Source organism: Andrographis paniculata, unplaced genomic scaffold, assembly GCF_009805555.1.
Source record: "Andrographis paniculata isolate CXL003 unplaced genomic scaffold, ASM980555v1 Contig35END, whole genome shotgun sequence".
Taxonomy (NCBI): domain Eukaryota; kingdom Viridiplantae; phylum Streptophyta; class Magnoliopsida; order Lamiales; family Acanthaceae; genus Andrographis; species Andrographis paniculata.
Genome location: NW_026137568.1, coordinates 284092 through 299225, shown reverse-complemented (window position 1 = coordinate 299225; position 15134 = coordinate 284092). Strand labels below are relative to the sequence as shown.

Here is a 15134-nt window from a genome sequence, read left to right as displayed (position 1 = left end):
CAGACGACAAAGGTCAGCAAGGAGTCGAATAAAATGTTTAAAGATTTCTATGGAGGGTGAAAATCAAGAAAAATCTCCTGTCCATTTCACTTTACTTTGGGTAAATCAAAAAACGAAAAATAAAAAAAAAAAGTTTCTTTTTTAAACCCCAACCCCCCTGTCAGCGGTCAGCCATTTGAGGAATCGGGCTTTATAAATCTCACACTCACCACATCTTCTCCTCTCTAAAGATTTTTTTTTTTGACGAATTTTTATCGCTTGCTCGAAGAAAAAGGGGCGACAAAAATTCCCACAAGAAAATGAGTGAAGACTCGAAAAGGAGCAGTGGGGGAGCGCTGCCGTCGTACGATGAATCAAAAAGGGGCAGCGGTGGAGCACTGACGTTGTACGATGATCGGAAATCAACCTCAACCGGATCGAATTCCGGCAAGAAAGTTGTTATAAAGAGCGCAGATATGAAGGAGGATATGCAAAAAGAGGCGGTCGACATTGCCATTGATGTAATTTCTTTACACCCTTCTGCTCAAAAACTGTGAAACGATAAAGCATTTTCGTAAAATAACGAGAACCCTTTGATTAGTACTTCGTTTTTTTCATATGCATACATGTAGCTTTTTGTGATTTCGTAGGCCTTTGAGAACCATAGCGTGGAGAAGGATGTAGCGGAGAACATTAAAAAGATGTTCGACAAGAAGTACGGACCCACTTGGCATTGCATTGTGGGCAAGAATTTTGGTAATCCATCACTTGTTTCTTCGATTTCTCTATTCTTGAGTAGATAATTTCGAAAGTCTCCTTTGATTTGCATTTGTTGTGATTCTTTGCTTTTAGTTGCCCTTCTTTACGGTGTAATAATGGATCTGGGCTTAAACTGTTCTTGTTCTTATGAACCCTAAGTTCAGAGGTTATTCACTGGCTTAGTTTCTGAAATTCTTATGGATTTGGCAATTATTAGTTGTTTCTTTGGGAAAATAAATGATGTTTAATTATATTTGTAAAAAATTCTTTTGTTGCATTTGTTATTTTGCTAAGTTTGGATTTGTGCTTCTATGATCTTGTTACTTGTAGTGGGGTGTGAATATAGAATGCATATGTTTATATCTGTTGATTTGCTATCAAATTTTCCAATGTTCGAATCTGTTGAAATGTATGCTTTCCATTTAGGAAATATGAAGTAATAAAATAAGATGACTGGAGATGGGTGTTTGTGTAGAAGTGTATGATTGTTGAGGATGATTTGTGTACATTTTGGTGGACTCTGCATGTGTAGTGCATTGATTTGGGATTTCGATTTAAGTCTTTGTCGAGGAAATAAAGATAAAATTGAAATTTGTTGCCATTTGGATTACATTGGTTTTTTTGTCGTCAAGTGATTGTTGAGGATGATTTGTGTACATTTTCGTGGACTCGACATGTGTAGTGCATTGATTTGGGATTTTGATTTTAGTCTTTGTCGAGGAAATAAAGATAAAATTGAAATTTGTTCCCGTTTGGATTACATTGGTTTTTTTGTCGTTAAGCGATTACAATAGCCGAATGTTAGAAAGAAACATTCATTCATATTTGGCAACTTGGCTTGCCATGTTAATGCTATCCTTACCTGTCCTTTTGTCGTCTGACTGCCGAAAGTCTCTAGCATATGCTTCAGTGATTACGTTATTTTGTTTTCTTTCCCGTTGCGTAAGCACTTCAAATTAACTTCTTTAGCTTGTCTTATGCCCTGTCTTTGGTTAAGGATAACACGCACGTGTTTGTTGATTCACATCGAACTGTCTAGTGGTCAGCAATAAGTAGTTAGTGTCGGCTGTTTTATTCGAGCAGGCAGTGATTGAAATTCCTTTATGCGAAACTCACGTTCTTTAAGGCAGAGTTAAATGCCTCAGGAAGTTGGTGTTGAAGTATAAAAAGAAATTATGGACAATCTTAGCAAAGAACTGTAATTTAATTATACTGCAGTTTTGATCACCGTAAACAAGAAGTAATGTATGAAACTATTTTAATGATCACTACTACTGATGAAAAAAACCATGTACTTCTAATTTCCAATCTCTTGATGCCTATGGAAATAACTAGAGGTTTTATAAAGATTTTGTTTATTGAGACAATAAAATGGTTGAGATCCTCTTCCCTAAATCTAGCTTTTTCTTTTTTTTGAATTTTACTTCTAGATTGCTTAGCGCATAGTTTTTTCCGTCATTTAAATTTGTGCTCAAACTTCTGGACACGTTTTAATGTGTACATTTTGTTACTACTTTTTTACTGTAGAAAAATATAAAAAATACCACTCCTTCTGTCCCAGAACTATAGTACTATTTATATTGGATACGAGATTTAAGAAATATAAAAAGTATTGACATTTGTATAATACTAATGAAAATATATGTAATTATATGGTGATATAAGTATTTATAGAAATGAAACTATTATTTTGGGACCGACAAAAATGACAGAAATAATAAACAAAGACTATTGTATTGCGACGGAGGGAGCATGGTTCTTTACCAAAAAGAGAAAGAGAACATTATTTAATGACGGACCAAAATTTAAAGCGTATTTGTATGACAGTGGGAGTACTATTTACAATTATTTCCTTGAGTTACATATTTCCACAGTTCTAATTCGAAAGATTGTTTGGCATTTGATTCTTTGAACAACAGATTCCACTACACTTTTCTGTAGTTTCTGTCGAAGCATTCGATAGATCACATGTATGCAATTGGTAATCAAGTCCTCCTTCCTAGCAACTGTTATTAGTATAAATGTGCTCTTTATTGCGACGCCATTTAAGCTAATCGTGAGCTTTTTTTTTTTTTTTTCTCGGTTTCTATAGAACCGATGGAATTGATTTGTTGCTGTCTTGTTTGATTGGGTTTAGGTTCCTACGTGACACATGAGACGAACCACTTTGTCTACTTCTATTTGGATTCGAAGGCTGTGCTTCTGTTCAAATCCGGATGAGTTTGCGGCGCGATGAAAAGAATTCCGACGAAAGACAGCCATAATTTACTTGCGCTCTATGTATGTATCCAATTATGCTCTCTAATGAGAATCTTTAAAGCAAAACAAAACAAAATTTGATGTTGGAATTTGGGTTTTTAGCTTTCGTATCACTTGTATACACACCTCTGGATTTATGTATTGCTTGTTTGAGAGATTGTTTGGTGGTTGTTTCTGGTCATGTTAAAGAAATGCAAAAGAACAAGAAAATACTAATAGGGACAGACATTCTGGGAATGTCAAAACTGTATGTATTCGATGATACCCAAGTTGCAAGATCGACAATAAAAAGTAACTACAGATGGTCTAAATATGAAATATATGAGTGTCTGCCAACGTGGCTAAGACAACCTCTTATTCTTCCAAGAATTGTACGGCTCCATTTCCCAACCAACATGGAAATCGCAAAACTCCTATTTTTCTCCAAACAAAGATCAGAAAACGAAGGCATTACGTCGATTTCTTGACCCTTTACAAGCCCTAGAAGTTGAAGGTGGAGGAGAAGCATTTGCAGAAGCAATGGAGCAGTTGTACTCTAGGGTACAACCGCTCGTGGAAGAGGTGGCTTCTTCTTCATCCATGAAAATCTGTCTGCACCTGCAGTCTTCACTGCAGAATGCCTTATCCCCTCTGCACAAAACACCACCGATACATACACAAACATTATATATATATACATATTTGTTGAAGCTATCGAATGTGCTTACTTGTACATGTAGATGTCTTTTTCGGGCAAGAGTTTTTGCTTACAGAGGAAACAAGTGGAGAGATTCAACGGAGTTCTTGACCTCGAAAAGCCACTGAAAATGGACGATGGGGGGATCGGGGAGGGTGGTTTTATCATTGAACCCTTTCTGATAATTTGTGGGCTTCTCTTGTCTGTCTGATCATTGCAGGTTTCTAGGATTACGCTTAGGCCCACCATCTCATGTTCCTTTCTTACGGCGGCGCCGGCGGCGGAGGTGGAGGAGGAGACGGTGGGGAAACTTTTGGTTGATGAAACCATGGCGTGAAATTAATAGAGGGCTTGAAGTAGGGCGTGATTCTTGGGAGCGCCCGGGAGTTTGATTCCTGGGTGAATCTGTACCGTTGGTTTTATACGGATACAATCTGGAGTTGAGGTCCATGGAGTCGGCAAGAATCAATCGGTGAACTGGTAGTGCTTTGCTAACTGCCACGTAGCCTTCCAGTTTTGCAATCGATTTTGCTGACATAGTGTAATAAATTCAAGAATTTGCAATTTTGTCGTTTTGTGGTGGTTACGGTAAACAACCCACAACTGGGTTTTGCTAAATAGAGGTGGATCTATCTATCCATCTATGTATGCACACTTTTACTTTTGACAGTGGTTAAAAAAATGGACGGTGGGATTGAGACAGACAAAGACGGGGTGGCGATCTGGGCCGTCCGATCTTGACCGGCAGATCTGATCTCACCTCAGCTCTTAGTAATGTACAAAGTCGAAAAATCAAGAATGCAATTCATATATATATATATATGTGTAGTTTTTTATCGAATCCTAAATATTCTTTAAATAATTTAAAATATCAAAACCCTTTTAAACAAACTGAGTTGCTGCTGTGTTATAAATAAAATGCCAAATAAAGCATGTTATGTTAAGGGCATATTAGGGTAGGGTAGGGTAGGGTAGGGCTATTAATTAATTGATTAATAAATTGATTGAGGTGTATTAATTGCAGTGCAATCCCATTCCGTACAAAGCCATAGCCGGCGCGGGGCAGGATTCACAATTAATGCCCTCAGTAAATTAAAATATTCCCAAACTAATTCAAATTCATTTCAATCAAACTACATTTTTTTTTATTTTTTCTATTCTAATATTTAAAATAAACAATTTAAATACAAATGAAATAATATCTATATATATATATATATCACCAAATAGTTGAAGAATCGTAAAAAAAAAAGTAAAAGGAAAATTGCAAGAGAATCATATCAAGTTTACCTAGATTTTATTCTTACATATGGATTTTTGGGACAAGACCAACTTCAAGCTAATCTAGTTTTATGGGCCATACATTATTGGGCCTGAGCCTATTTAATTAGGCCCAATAAGCTATAAATTATATGCATTTAAATTCAGTTAGGAGTTGGGAGCAGCTGATAGGGTAGGGTAGGGTAGGGTCAGCCCTACGGTATTAATCCTAATCCAAATCCAAACACCTTAAGATTATTAATGGGTTTAGGGTGGCTGCTTAGCAAGTTGGGTTAGGGTGATTTTAAATATTATATGCTGAAATGAATTACTCCCTATGGGTTTATTACCGTAGACATAAAAATTTAGGTAAGATATAATTAGTAAGTAATTAAGAAGTGTATTAATAAAAATAATTATTATTTAGTAAAAATAATTATAAATTAAGATTAAAATAAGTAAATAATTTAATTAAAATTAAGAAAATTTAAAATTTAAAATGCGATTAAAGTATATGATTATATTTCCAAAGACAAGTAGTATAATATAAGTTGTTTATACTATTGTAATGTGTTATGTGCTGTGGATTGATAAGTATTATTAGTATTACAATTATGTTGTTTGTTTATAGTCATAGTGCTATGTTACTTATTTGTATTTTATGTGTTGTTAGTATTGTATTAGACTAATTAATTGAAGGTTAATAATATTCAACACAATACTAATAATATATTATGTATTAATAGATATTACATTATATTACTATATAAAATTCATTATTTATATTAATATAATATATTATAAATATGTTACAACAATATAGTATCACATAATTTATACTATAATTTATTTTTGCACGTATTATACTCATGTACAGAATACTTACAACTATAAGCAAAAATCACATAAGTTTTGTTTTTTTTACATATGATAATTTGGAGAAATCAATATAATACCAATTATTTAATAAAAATATCTGAGAAATAGGTATTTAATAAAAATCATATATTTATAATCCAAATTAAAAAAAAATAAAAAATTGTAATATGACATATGGAAGTAAAATACTTTTAATATAATTAATTTTTAATTTAACACCCAAAATAAAAATATTTATATCTGTGAGGAAGGATACGAATTATTAAGTAGATATATAATAGTAGTAGCATAAGAAAGATATAAAAGAATACCAAACAAACCATGTCAGTCCTTGCTGTTAAACTCTATCGATAGACGATAATCATCTGCAAGTTCCGTGCAAATTTGAAGCTGCTGATTGTATAAAAGAAGGCGGGCAGATTTCCCATAGCATAACATCTTCGTAACCGATGATTTGCGGGAAAATTTGTCGGCGGAAATCATTGAGCTTCACCCAATGGTGGCGGTGTGCGTGCTCCGCCTCCAATCCGCCGTCGATTGCTGCCGGAGCTACAGCACAAAGAGCCTGCACTCGAACGGGTTTTCTATCTCGAAATCCGCACAACATCATTTCTGACCGTAGAACATTGTACTTTTCTGAGAGTCGCCATGGCCTGAATTATGTAAGCCGTGTCGTTTAAAAAAGCTTTCTCTTTTTTAGATTCTAGAATCTTATCCTTCGTGTGATGTTAATTTGGGTTTGTGTAGTCTTTCGTGTATTTGAGGTAGCCATCAGACTTCCGATGAACGATTGATCACACTGATTGCTTTCTGGAGTTATTATTTATGCTTTATTTGTTGTATTAGTCGATGGAAATTTGGGGTAAATGTTATTCCTTTAAAAGCACCTTTCTTTGTGCTAAAAGATGATCTAATTCACCAAAATTATACTACAATGTTCTCCACGTTTTAGTGAAGCTGGGAGATGTGAATTTTATTAAGTTTTGATGCTGCGCTGTCGAAATTGTGGTAGTTGAATGTTATTGCTCATGTGTTTCCAGTTGAGCAGTTCATTTGGGATTAAAGGGTGCTTCTTTGCTACACAAAGCGCTGCTGATCTTCCAATTAGTGGGGATATCGATGTGCCCTTGGCGCAAACAGGAGAAGGCATTGCTGAGTGTGAGCTTCTTAAATGGTTTGTAGAGGAGGTTAGTAAATGCACTTTTCTTATTCTTTCTTCAGGTTTATCATTCAAGATTATTGAGGTTTGTGTCGTCGGATTAAGTTTAGCATCATAGTTCATCAAGAAAAGAAACTCAAACGTAGACTCATCAGTGATGCATTACTATGTTCTGTCCAATAAATTTCTTTCCATAGTGTCTGGGAGACACTTTCCTACCTTGGTTTCAGGGCTTACGATCTAAATTTTTATCGTGTTTGCACAACCTATATATAAACATGGAACTACATATTTGTTCAAGTTATGGCCTCTCATGGAAAGATTTGTCTTTGTGAGTCTTCTGTCAGGGGGATCAAGTTGAGGAATTTCAACCTTTGTGTGAGGTTCAAAGCGACAAGGCAACTATAGAGATCACTAGTCGCTACCGAGGGAAAGTTTCTAAAACCCTTCATGTTCCTGGGGACATTGTAAAGGTAAAATTGTTTAACTTAGCAAACTGAAAAAAATACCATGGTGAATCAGTCAATAGTGCCTTCCTTTTCTGCTATTTTCAGTGATAGATAAGGTTGTTGACTTGTTGAAATAAGTGTTGCAATTGAGTGAGTAAGTGAGTGCCTGCAGAACACAACTAAAACTCGGAAAGTTTAGTTCATTTTGGGTTATATTATAAACTCTGTATTTAGATGTCGTTGAGGGATAGCTTTTTGTTCTTAAACTGTGTCTATTATATTGATAGTCCGGGGCAGGACTTCTATGCCTTACGTTTGATTGTTTTGTAAGCCACTTGGAGAAAACCTGGTGATCTACTCAGAATCTTATTGTTATCTTTTAGGTTGGTGAAACACTTTTGAAGTTGGCGGTTGAAGATGCTTCCTCCAATGAAGTTTTTGAGGCTTCACAGATTACTAAGACACCAGATTTAAGTAAAAGTGATTTAGAAGTTGTTGATTCATGTCTCAAACAAGCAAATATGAGAGGAATATTATCCACGCCTGCAGTTCGTGGTTTGGCAAAGCAGATGGGTGTTAATATTGAAGATGTGCAGGGAACTGGAATTGGGGGAAGAGTGATGAAAGAAGATGTCCTTAATTATGCTGCACGTGCAGGAATTCTGGCGGAAAACCCAGCAACATTAGCTGATGCTTCTCCTGAAAAGTATCCTAAAGCAGACCAGATATACTCGGTTTCATCAACATATCATCGGGAATATGAGGACAAGACAATTCCTCTCAGGTATATTTTATATGATTTAGATAGCAGAGCCCTTTACAGATTATCCACATGTCTACATGTCGAACATTATTAAATCAGCTGTGGATGTAGATATCTCAAGGCATAGTTACACTTCATAGAGTTTGATCAATTTTGTTATGTAAATAGAGAAATGGATGAGGTGACAAGTTCAGTAGGTATGGAAAACAAAAATTTGAGGATTGATGTGATGAAGCTAACTATAATTGACCATCTGAACTCTTTGCTTCGGCTGCTAAGAAATTCTCCACTGCTTGACATTTTCAGGGGTTACCAACGGGCTATGGTCAAGTATATGACATTGGCTGCAAAAATCCCACATTTTCATTATGTTGATGAGATAAATTGCAATGCCCTTATTGAGCTTAAAGCGTCCTTCCAAAAAGAGAATTCTGAACCAGGCATCAAATATACTTTCCTTCCTGTGTTGATAAAGTCTCTCTCAATGGCACTAAGCAAATATCCATTTCTTAATAGTTGCTTCAATGAGGAAATACAAGAGGTGATACTCAAAGGTACGTGTGCAAACTGCAATAGATCTTGTTTTTCAGCAGATTCTTCATAATGTTTAAATATGGTATAATATGCTATTGAAGAAAGTAAGTTATAGGACAGCAAACTCCTTTTTCTCTACTCAATATGTAGTCCCTCTCAAAGATGTAGAAGGATTTCACTGTGTGCTGATTGAAATTTAAGCTGCTTATTGAATTATGTGAATTGAGAACTTAAAAAATCTATTTCTTCTAATTTGATGGTTTAATATCATTTATAGTTTAATATGCTGACTGTTATTGACATTGCACAAGTTCAGTAGCTTAGGGGTAGAGTATCATGCTGTATTTAATACAATACACCATACACAACTGAATTATTATTACATTGATTTATTTTTTTTAAATTTTATTTAATTTTTATAATGAATGTCAAAAGGATCGCACAATATTGGTATTGCAATGGCGACTCCACATGGTTTGGTAGTGCCAAACATAAAGAATGTTCAGCATCTTTCCATAATGGAGGTCAGTTTGGTAGTTAATATTGCATTTAAGGAGATAAGAACCTCCATGGTGGTCTCCATTGCCAAACTGTTTTGCTCCTGATGTTTTCTTTTTCTCTTACCAGATAACAAAAGAGCTGGCTCGATTGCAACAGTTAGCCCTCGCTAACAAGCTTAGCTCTAGTGATGTATCTGGTGGAACTATCACTTTAAGCAATATTGGCGCGATTGGTGGGAAGTTTGGTTCTCCCCTTATCAATGTGCCTGAAGTTGTCATTATTGCAATGGGACGGATTCAGACAACTCCTGTATTCGATGAAGATGGAAATGTCTGTCCTGCATCAATTATGACAGTAAGAAATCCTTCAGCCCCTTGTATTAATTAATGTGGAACACCATGCTTAACAAGTCATGTTCTATACTTAAGAACTCGGTTAACATTGTATGTCTTTGTCAGGTAAATATAGGCGCAGATCATAGAGTTTTAGATGGGGCAATTGTAGCGAAGTTTTGCAATGAGTGGAAGAGGTTCATTGAAAAACCCGAGCTCTTGATGCTACTCATGAGATGATTGCTGCTTCGACCAAACTGAAGCAAGAGATATACAAATTATCAGGTGCCTGTGTGCAAAAATTGGACCTATGTTTCTTTTTCTGATGTTATTGTGGGATTTAGCAAACTCTGTACACAGGAAAGACATGCCATTAATGTTGAGGCTCTTCTTATTTATGATCTGCTTTGTTAAGTTTTTACATTTGTTGTTAAAATGGTAGAGAACATATTAGATAATGAGAATAAAACAATACAGAATTAGTGAATACATCCAATATCTAATAAAACTTATGGAGAATTGATCAGGTATTGGTACAAAATTTTGCTTATTGTTTCGACCAACAGATTATTACAAAATTAAACAAGATATTTGTAACAGAAGGAAAAGCTCTCACAAGGGCTTGTGTACAAAGTGGTAATCAATTGGCAACAGAGCATGTAGAGAAAACAAAAAGCCAAAAAAAAAGGAAAGAAAAAATCATTTGAAAATTGGATTCAAGCTTTTAGGAAGGCTATCTGCAATCTGCACCAACTGCTTCATTGACAGACTTGAAACCATCCCGATGTAAACACGCTGCAAGCTCGGCCTATAAAAGAAACAGAAATGACACCAGGTTAGTATGTGGTATCATCAAGTTCCTGTTGATTCTTTTTCAATCTCAAAAGAGGCTGAAAACAATATAAAAGCAAGGAATCTAATCGGTGCATTTTTTTTCTCTTGAAAAGAGCAGCAGCTAGAACCTTGATGCAGGGAATAAGTGCAGGTCCTCCGTATGCAAATGCAGTATACAGCTGAACAAGGGTTGCTCCTGCTCGTATTTTATTGTATGCGTCTTCACCACTGAAACAATGAAACAATTTTCACGGCAGCTTCTCTAAGTGTAACAGAACTTGCAATGGACAATTTGAGAAAGGATGTGTTACCTGCTGACTCCTCCACAACCTATCAACGGAATCTTTCCCTGTCGCAAGGAAAACAAGATTAATTGTGTCTAGTTAATAAGCTGTATTCACCTGATCATGAAATCTTAAAGCTGGTGTAATGAAGGTACAATGATGTACTTAAGAAACATTTTGAGACTTGATTACCTTTGTAAGAATATACATGTCCTTGAGTATGTCTGTGGATAAATCAAAGAGTGGTTTGCCACTTAAGCCACCGCTTTCTTCAGAAACTGGATTGTTTTTCACGGCATCCGGTCTTTGAATTGTAGTGTTTGATATGATCTACAAGAGAATACACAGGGCAAACAAAAATCAAATTGTGTGAACGAAGGGACTTTCAAAATGAGATGCATGTGTTTCAAGAAGCAACTGGTGCCAAATAAATCATAAATTGAAGTGAATTCACAAAAAAACAAAAAAATAAATAAATGCTATACATAGCCATATTTAAGACATTATTTAAGAAAACTACTTGGCATGTAAAAGGTTGATTACTGCAAGTTATAAAGCATATTTCATAATGCATCACAGGGTGAAGATAATTGACATTATTTTAAACAGAAATATAGAAATGTAAATTAACAATATATCTTGTTTGGAAATATGAGAATAGGCCTAAGGCTCCTTATGAAACTCAAGGCATCATGAATATGTATCAAAATTATCAAACAATGGAGATGCTACAGGGGGTGCAGATAAACATACCAATCCATCTACCCGAAGAGCAAGAGCAACCTACAGTGCAAAGAGCAAAATTTAAATGTCGGTTGCATAGAAAAATCACATTAGGTGCATAATTATGTTCATACAGCTGCAATATCTTCAAGATCCTGTTTGGACAAGTCTGGAGCAATCTTCACGAGCAAAGGTGGGGGTCCTTCCTCACCCCATTGCATTTCATCGCGGGCAGCTTGAACCTGAATAAAGTGAGTCCATAAGACGAATATTTTCTTAACCAATGTGATAATTATATTGAAGAAATTCAAATGATGACATTAAGATCCATACCTTCTTGACGAGATCTTTCAACTGTTTCCTTCCCTGAAGTTGTCGCAGGCCAGGAGTGTTTGGGGATGAGATATTGATAACCTACAAGATGATTCTTGAGCATTATATGATCTGCCTATAGATCGGATACATGAGGACTAAAAAAAATCACAAGGGATATATAAAATAACAGGCATTAAAGCAGTACACAAGTTTTTAAGAAGATATACAAGTCAGCCATCAATTATAAGCCTACTGCATTCAGTAAGGTACAACTGAAAACTAAGATCCCACTAGCCATTCAAATGAAAGTTCAATCACCATAGTTTCTAAGAAACTACAACTTTATTCGTATATGTTCACCTATTTTAGTTCAAACGGCACAATATTATAAGCCGACTTACATGCTTGTAAGTGTGACAGTGTTTTGCAAGAATATGTATTTATAGAGAGGAAACATATAGATCACGAACCAAGTAATCAGCATATTGCGATAAGGTATGGACTCCTTGTACATAATCTGCTGCAGCATCTTCACTTGTCTTATTCTTTCCAAGGTTAACCCCAAGAATTCCAGGGCCAGCTTTACCTCCTTGTACAATCTCATCTCCAACAGGCGAAGAGGTGCTTGATGTTTCCAATTTCCTTTTACCATGTTGTGCACCTAACCGCTTAGCAACAACAACAATTCCTTCACTATTGAATCCACACCTATTGATTATTGCACTGCCACAAATTCATACAAACCTTTTGAGTCTCAATTTGAGAGGACAATGATTAAGTGATAAAATCTCTATACACACAATGCTATGGCAGAGCATTTATTATTATTATTTTGGTAAAAGAAGAAAATCAGTTAAAAACATATAATCTCACCCTTCATTTCGCAGTCTGAATATACGAGGTTTCGGATTACCCTCCTGTGGAACTGGAGTGACTGATCCAACCTCAACAAAGCCAAAACCTAGACCAAGTAGACCTTCAATGGCCTCAGCATTTTTATCAAAACCAGCAGCAAGACCAATTGGATTGGAGAACCTTCTCCCCCAAACTTCGAGTTCTAATATTGGTGGATCAGGCCTCTTCTCTATTGGAACCCATCCACGAGAAGCAGCAGTGACTCCCATCCGATGAGCAAACTCTGGATCCAGCAGGGCAAAAAATGGGTTGACTAATTTTGTTGCCGAAAATAGCCAGCCACTGCATGATTCAAGATGCATGTGTTAATTATTCTTGACATAGGTTGATCATAGCTTGATATTATAACGTGTTTTGAAACAAAATTACTTTAAGTGCTTCCTGGCTTGTCTTGAAAGATAATAATTTTCCTATCAAGTAAAGACGAATGCCCTGCTACAAGGATGCTTACACACATAATTTATACCAGACGTTATTTCTTCATCAAATCAATGCTGGAAGAACCTTATAACAATGATCTCTTGTACAGAAAAAGTGACATAAGAGTGCTAGTCAAGCTTCTTGCAAAAACAATAAATAAAAGAACATGTTTCAGGGCAGAAAGAAACATCACTCCTACGTAAATATTATGTGCAATACATGGTAAAAGCATTTGTAACAAAGATCCATCCAAATACCAGAAGGTTGCTTCATCCACCGTACTTGCATACGCACCTCCACCTATAACTAGACCAATTGCAGCTCCAGTAAATAACCTCCCCTGAAGTACAAGAGCAAAACACATAAGCATCTTGGATTGAAAATAAGAAAGGACCGGAAAGCACATCAACATCCAAGATGAAGCACTCATGACAGTGGCGTTAAATATAAGTGGAGTTTGGTAAAATTGAATACTGAAATTGATTTAGTTGTGAATTTAACAAACTTGCTATATGAACATAAATTTTCATTAAGGATTAGTCATGGGCTATTACTTAGTGTAACATTTTATTTTAATTAGTACGTTCACTTCCCTACATGATAAAAGCATTGACTACTTGAATTTAACTCATAAGTGGCATGACAAATAGGTCCTTAATCCATGAGGCAAAATCTTTAAGTAGAAGGAGAAAGCATGCTCAACAACTCAAAGGTAAATCCCCATAAGTAAAACTAATACAAGATACTTGGAAACCAAACTTCAAACATTATTTAGTGTCACTCTTGTACGTACGTATAGGTAAAGACGCTCTCCAAATGCAGATAGACGCAAACTACAAAACATAAGACCAAAGACCAGAATGCTGGAATTACCTCCGTTTCATGGTTAAAAGACTTCTACTTCATCATCAAAAGACATTCCCAAATTTATATTTACAGATAGAGTATATTCCCAATTTTCATTATACTTCATCTGGCATTAACTTGGCTTCAAGGTTAAAGGACTTCTTTCTACTTGATCATCAAAAGACACATTTTATGTCAAAACTACATTCTTGCCACATAGTATGAGATGTTACGACCACAGGATCACCACTTCATGAAGTAAAAATCCCAGATCTCCAAAATTACCTTTTTGGAAGAATGAGGAACCTTTTTGGGAATCTGAGACTGTGGGGCGCCATTATTAGTTGAAGAAGCAGTGGAAAAACAATGTCTGGAGACATTACTGCGTTTGACCGTCCTATACAACGAACATTCCCTCACCAATTTCAAAGCAACCCTCGATGCCATTGTTTCTTCAAAACGAAAAGGCAAAGCCGTAACTCGCTTCAAAAACCTTACTTTCAGCAATTTGGAAGTGCCTACCAAAGGGTTTCTATCCGCATGCACCAAAACGCGAACACTCGCGCGTACAGACCCAGAAAGCAGGGATTATACCAAGAAATTCTTACGCTTGTCACTCGGGCCCTGTTGTGCGGGTGAGGGCAAGAGGTTTGCTCGAACAAAAAAGGGAGCAACTTTTTTCTCAGGAGGGGAAACCCGCGAGGGAGCGGCTCAGCATGATCCAGGGTTTTAGTATTTAGGGTGTGTTTGTTCGGGATTGGATTTTCACTATTCATCCAATTTTTTTTTCAAAAAAATCAAATCAAATACCTATTTTTTATTTTTTATATTATACTATAAATTAATTCATCCAATTTTTTTTAAAAAAAATCAAATCAAATATCTATTTTTTATTTTTTATATTATACTAAAAATTAATTTTACATTCAAAACATTTTTATATCACATCGTACAACTATTCAAATTCAAAATTTAAAATCCCAAAACCCCCAAACAAACACACCCTGAGAATTTGCAGTGGCCCAGTGACCTGTTCTTACCTCTTATATTAGATTCAAGACAAGGTACCAAAGTTAAAAAAGTTAAATTAACTAAAAAGGGTTTTTCTTGTTACTTTCTGCAAGGTAATAATAATAGATCCTACAAATCTTGTCGCCAAAAATAATTTCCAATTGAATAATAAAATACTCATATGATTATAAAAAAAAATATATTTTTTTATATAAAATGTAAATCAAAATCTAACT

General features: G+C 35.5%; 4 protein-coding genes across 4 annotated transcripts; 2 read left to right on the top strand and 2 right to left on the bottom strand.

Annotated features, from left to right (window-relative positions):
• Window positions 1-189: 189 nt before the first annotated feature.
• Window positions 190-3157, top strand: LOC127249374 (uncharacterized). The gene is made up of 3 exons (XM_051272135.1): window positions 190-500; window positions 630-735; window positions 2876-3157. The coding sequence occupies exons 1-3, from the start codon at window positions 300-302 to the stop codon at window positions 2956-2958; spliced, it is 390 nt and encodes a 129-aa protein (XP_051128092.1). The 5' UTR covers window positions 190-299; the 3' UTR covers window positions 2959-3157.
• A 65-nt stretch (window positions 3158-3222) lies between these two features.
• Window positions 3223-4585, bottom strand: LOC127249372 (FCS-Like Zinc finger 15-like). The gene is made up of 2 exons (XM_051272134.1): window positions 3705-4585; window positions 3223-3627 (listed from the first exon to the last, which is right to left on the bottom strand). Exons 1-2 carry the CDS (start codon window positions 4001-4003, stop codon window positions 3432-3434), a joined length of 495 nt encoding a protein of 164 aa, XP_051128091.1. The 5' UTR covers window positions 4004-4585; the 3' UTR covers window positions 3223-3431.
• A 1545-nt stretch (window positions 4586-6130) lies between these two features.
• Window positions 6131-9948, top strand: LOC127249192 (lipoamide acyltransferase component of branched-chain alpha-keto acid dehydrogenase complex, mitochondrial). Its single transcript, XM_051271893.1, has 8 exons — window positions 6131-6474; window positions 6853-6999; window positions 7319-7444; window positions 7804-8204; window positions 8490-8737; window positions 9153-9241; window positions 9345-9572; window positions 9677-9948. Exons 1-8 carry the CDS (start codon window positions 6262-6264, stop codon window positions 9788-9790), a joined length of 1566 nt encoding a protein of 521 aa, XP_051127850.1. The 5' UTR covers window positions 6131-6261; the 3' UTR covers window positions 9791-9948.
• Window positions 9949-10029: 81 nt separating this feature from the next.
• LOC127249193 (dihydroorotate dehydrogenase (quinone), mitochondrial) lies at window positions 10030-14604 on the bottom strand. Its single transcript, XM_051271894.1, has 11 exons — window positions 14173-14604; window positions 13299-13381; window positions 12580-12903; window positions 12177-12429; window positions 11725-11805; window positions 11526-11633; window positions 11422-11451; window positions 10861-10998; window positions 10696-10733; window positions 10513-10612; window positions 10030-10358 (listed from the first exon to the last, which is right to left on the bottom strand). The coding sequence occupies exons 1-11, from the start codon at window positions 14332-14334 to the stop codon at window positions 10284-10286; spliced, it is 1392 nt and encodes a 463-aa protein (XP_051127851.1). The 5' UTR covers window positions 14335-14604; the 3' UTR covers window positions 10030-10283.
• Between the last annotated feature and the right edge of the window lie 530 nt (window positions 14605-15134).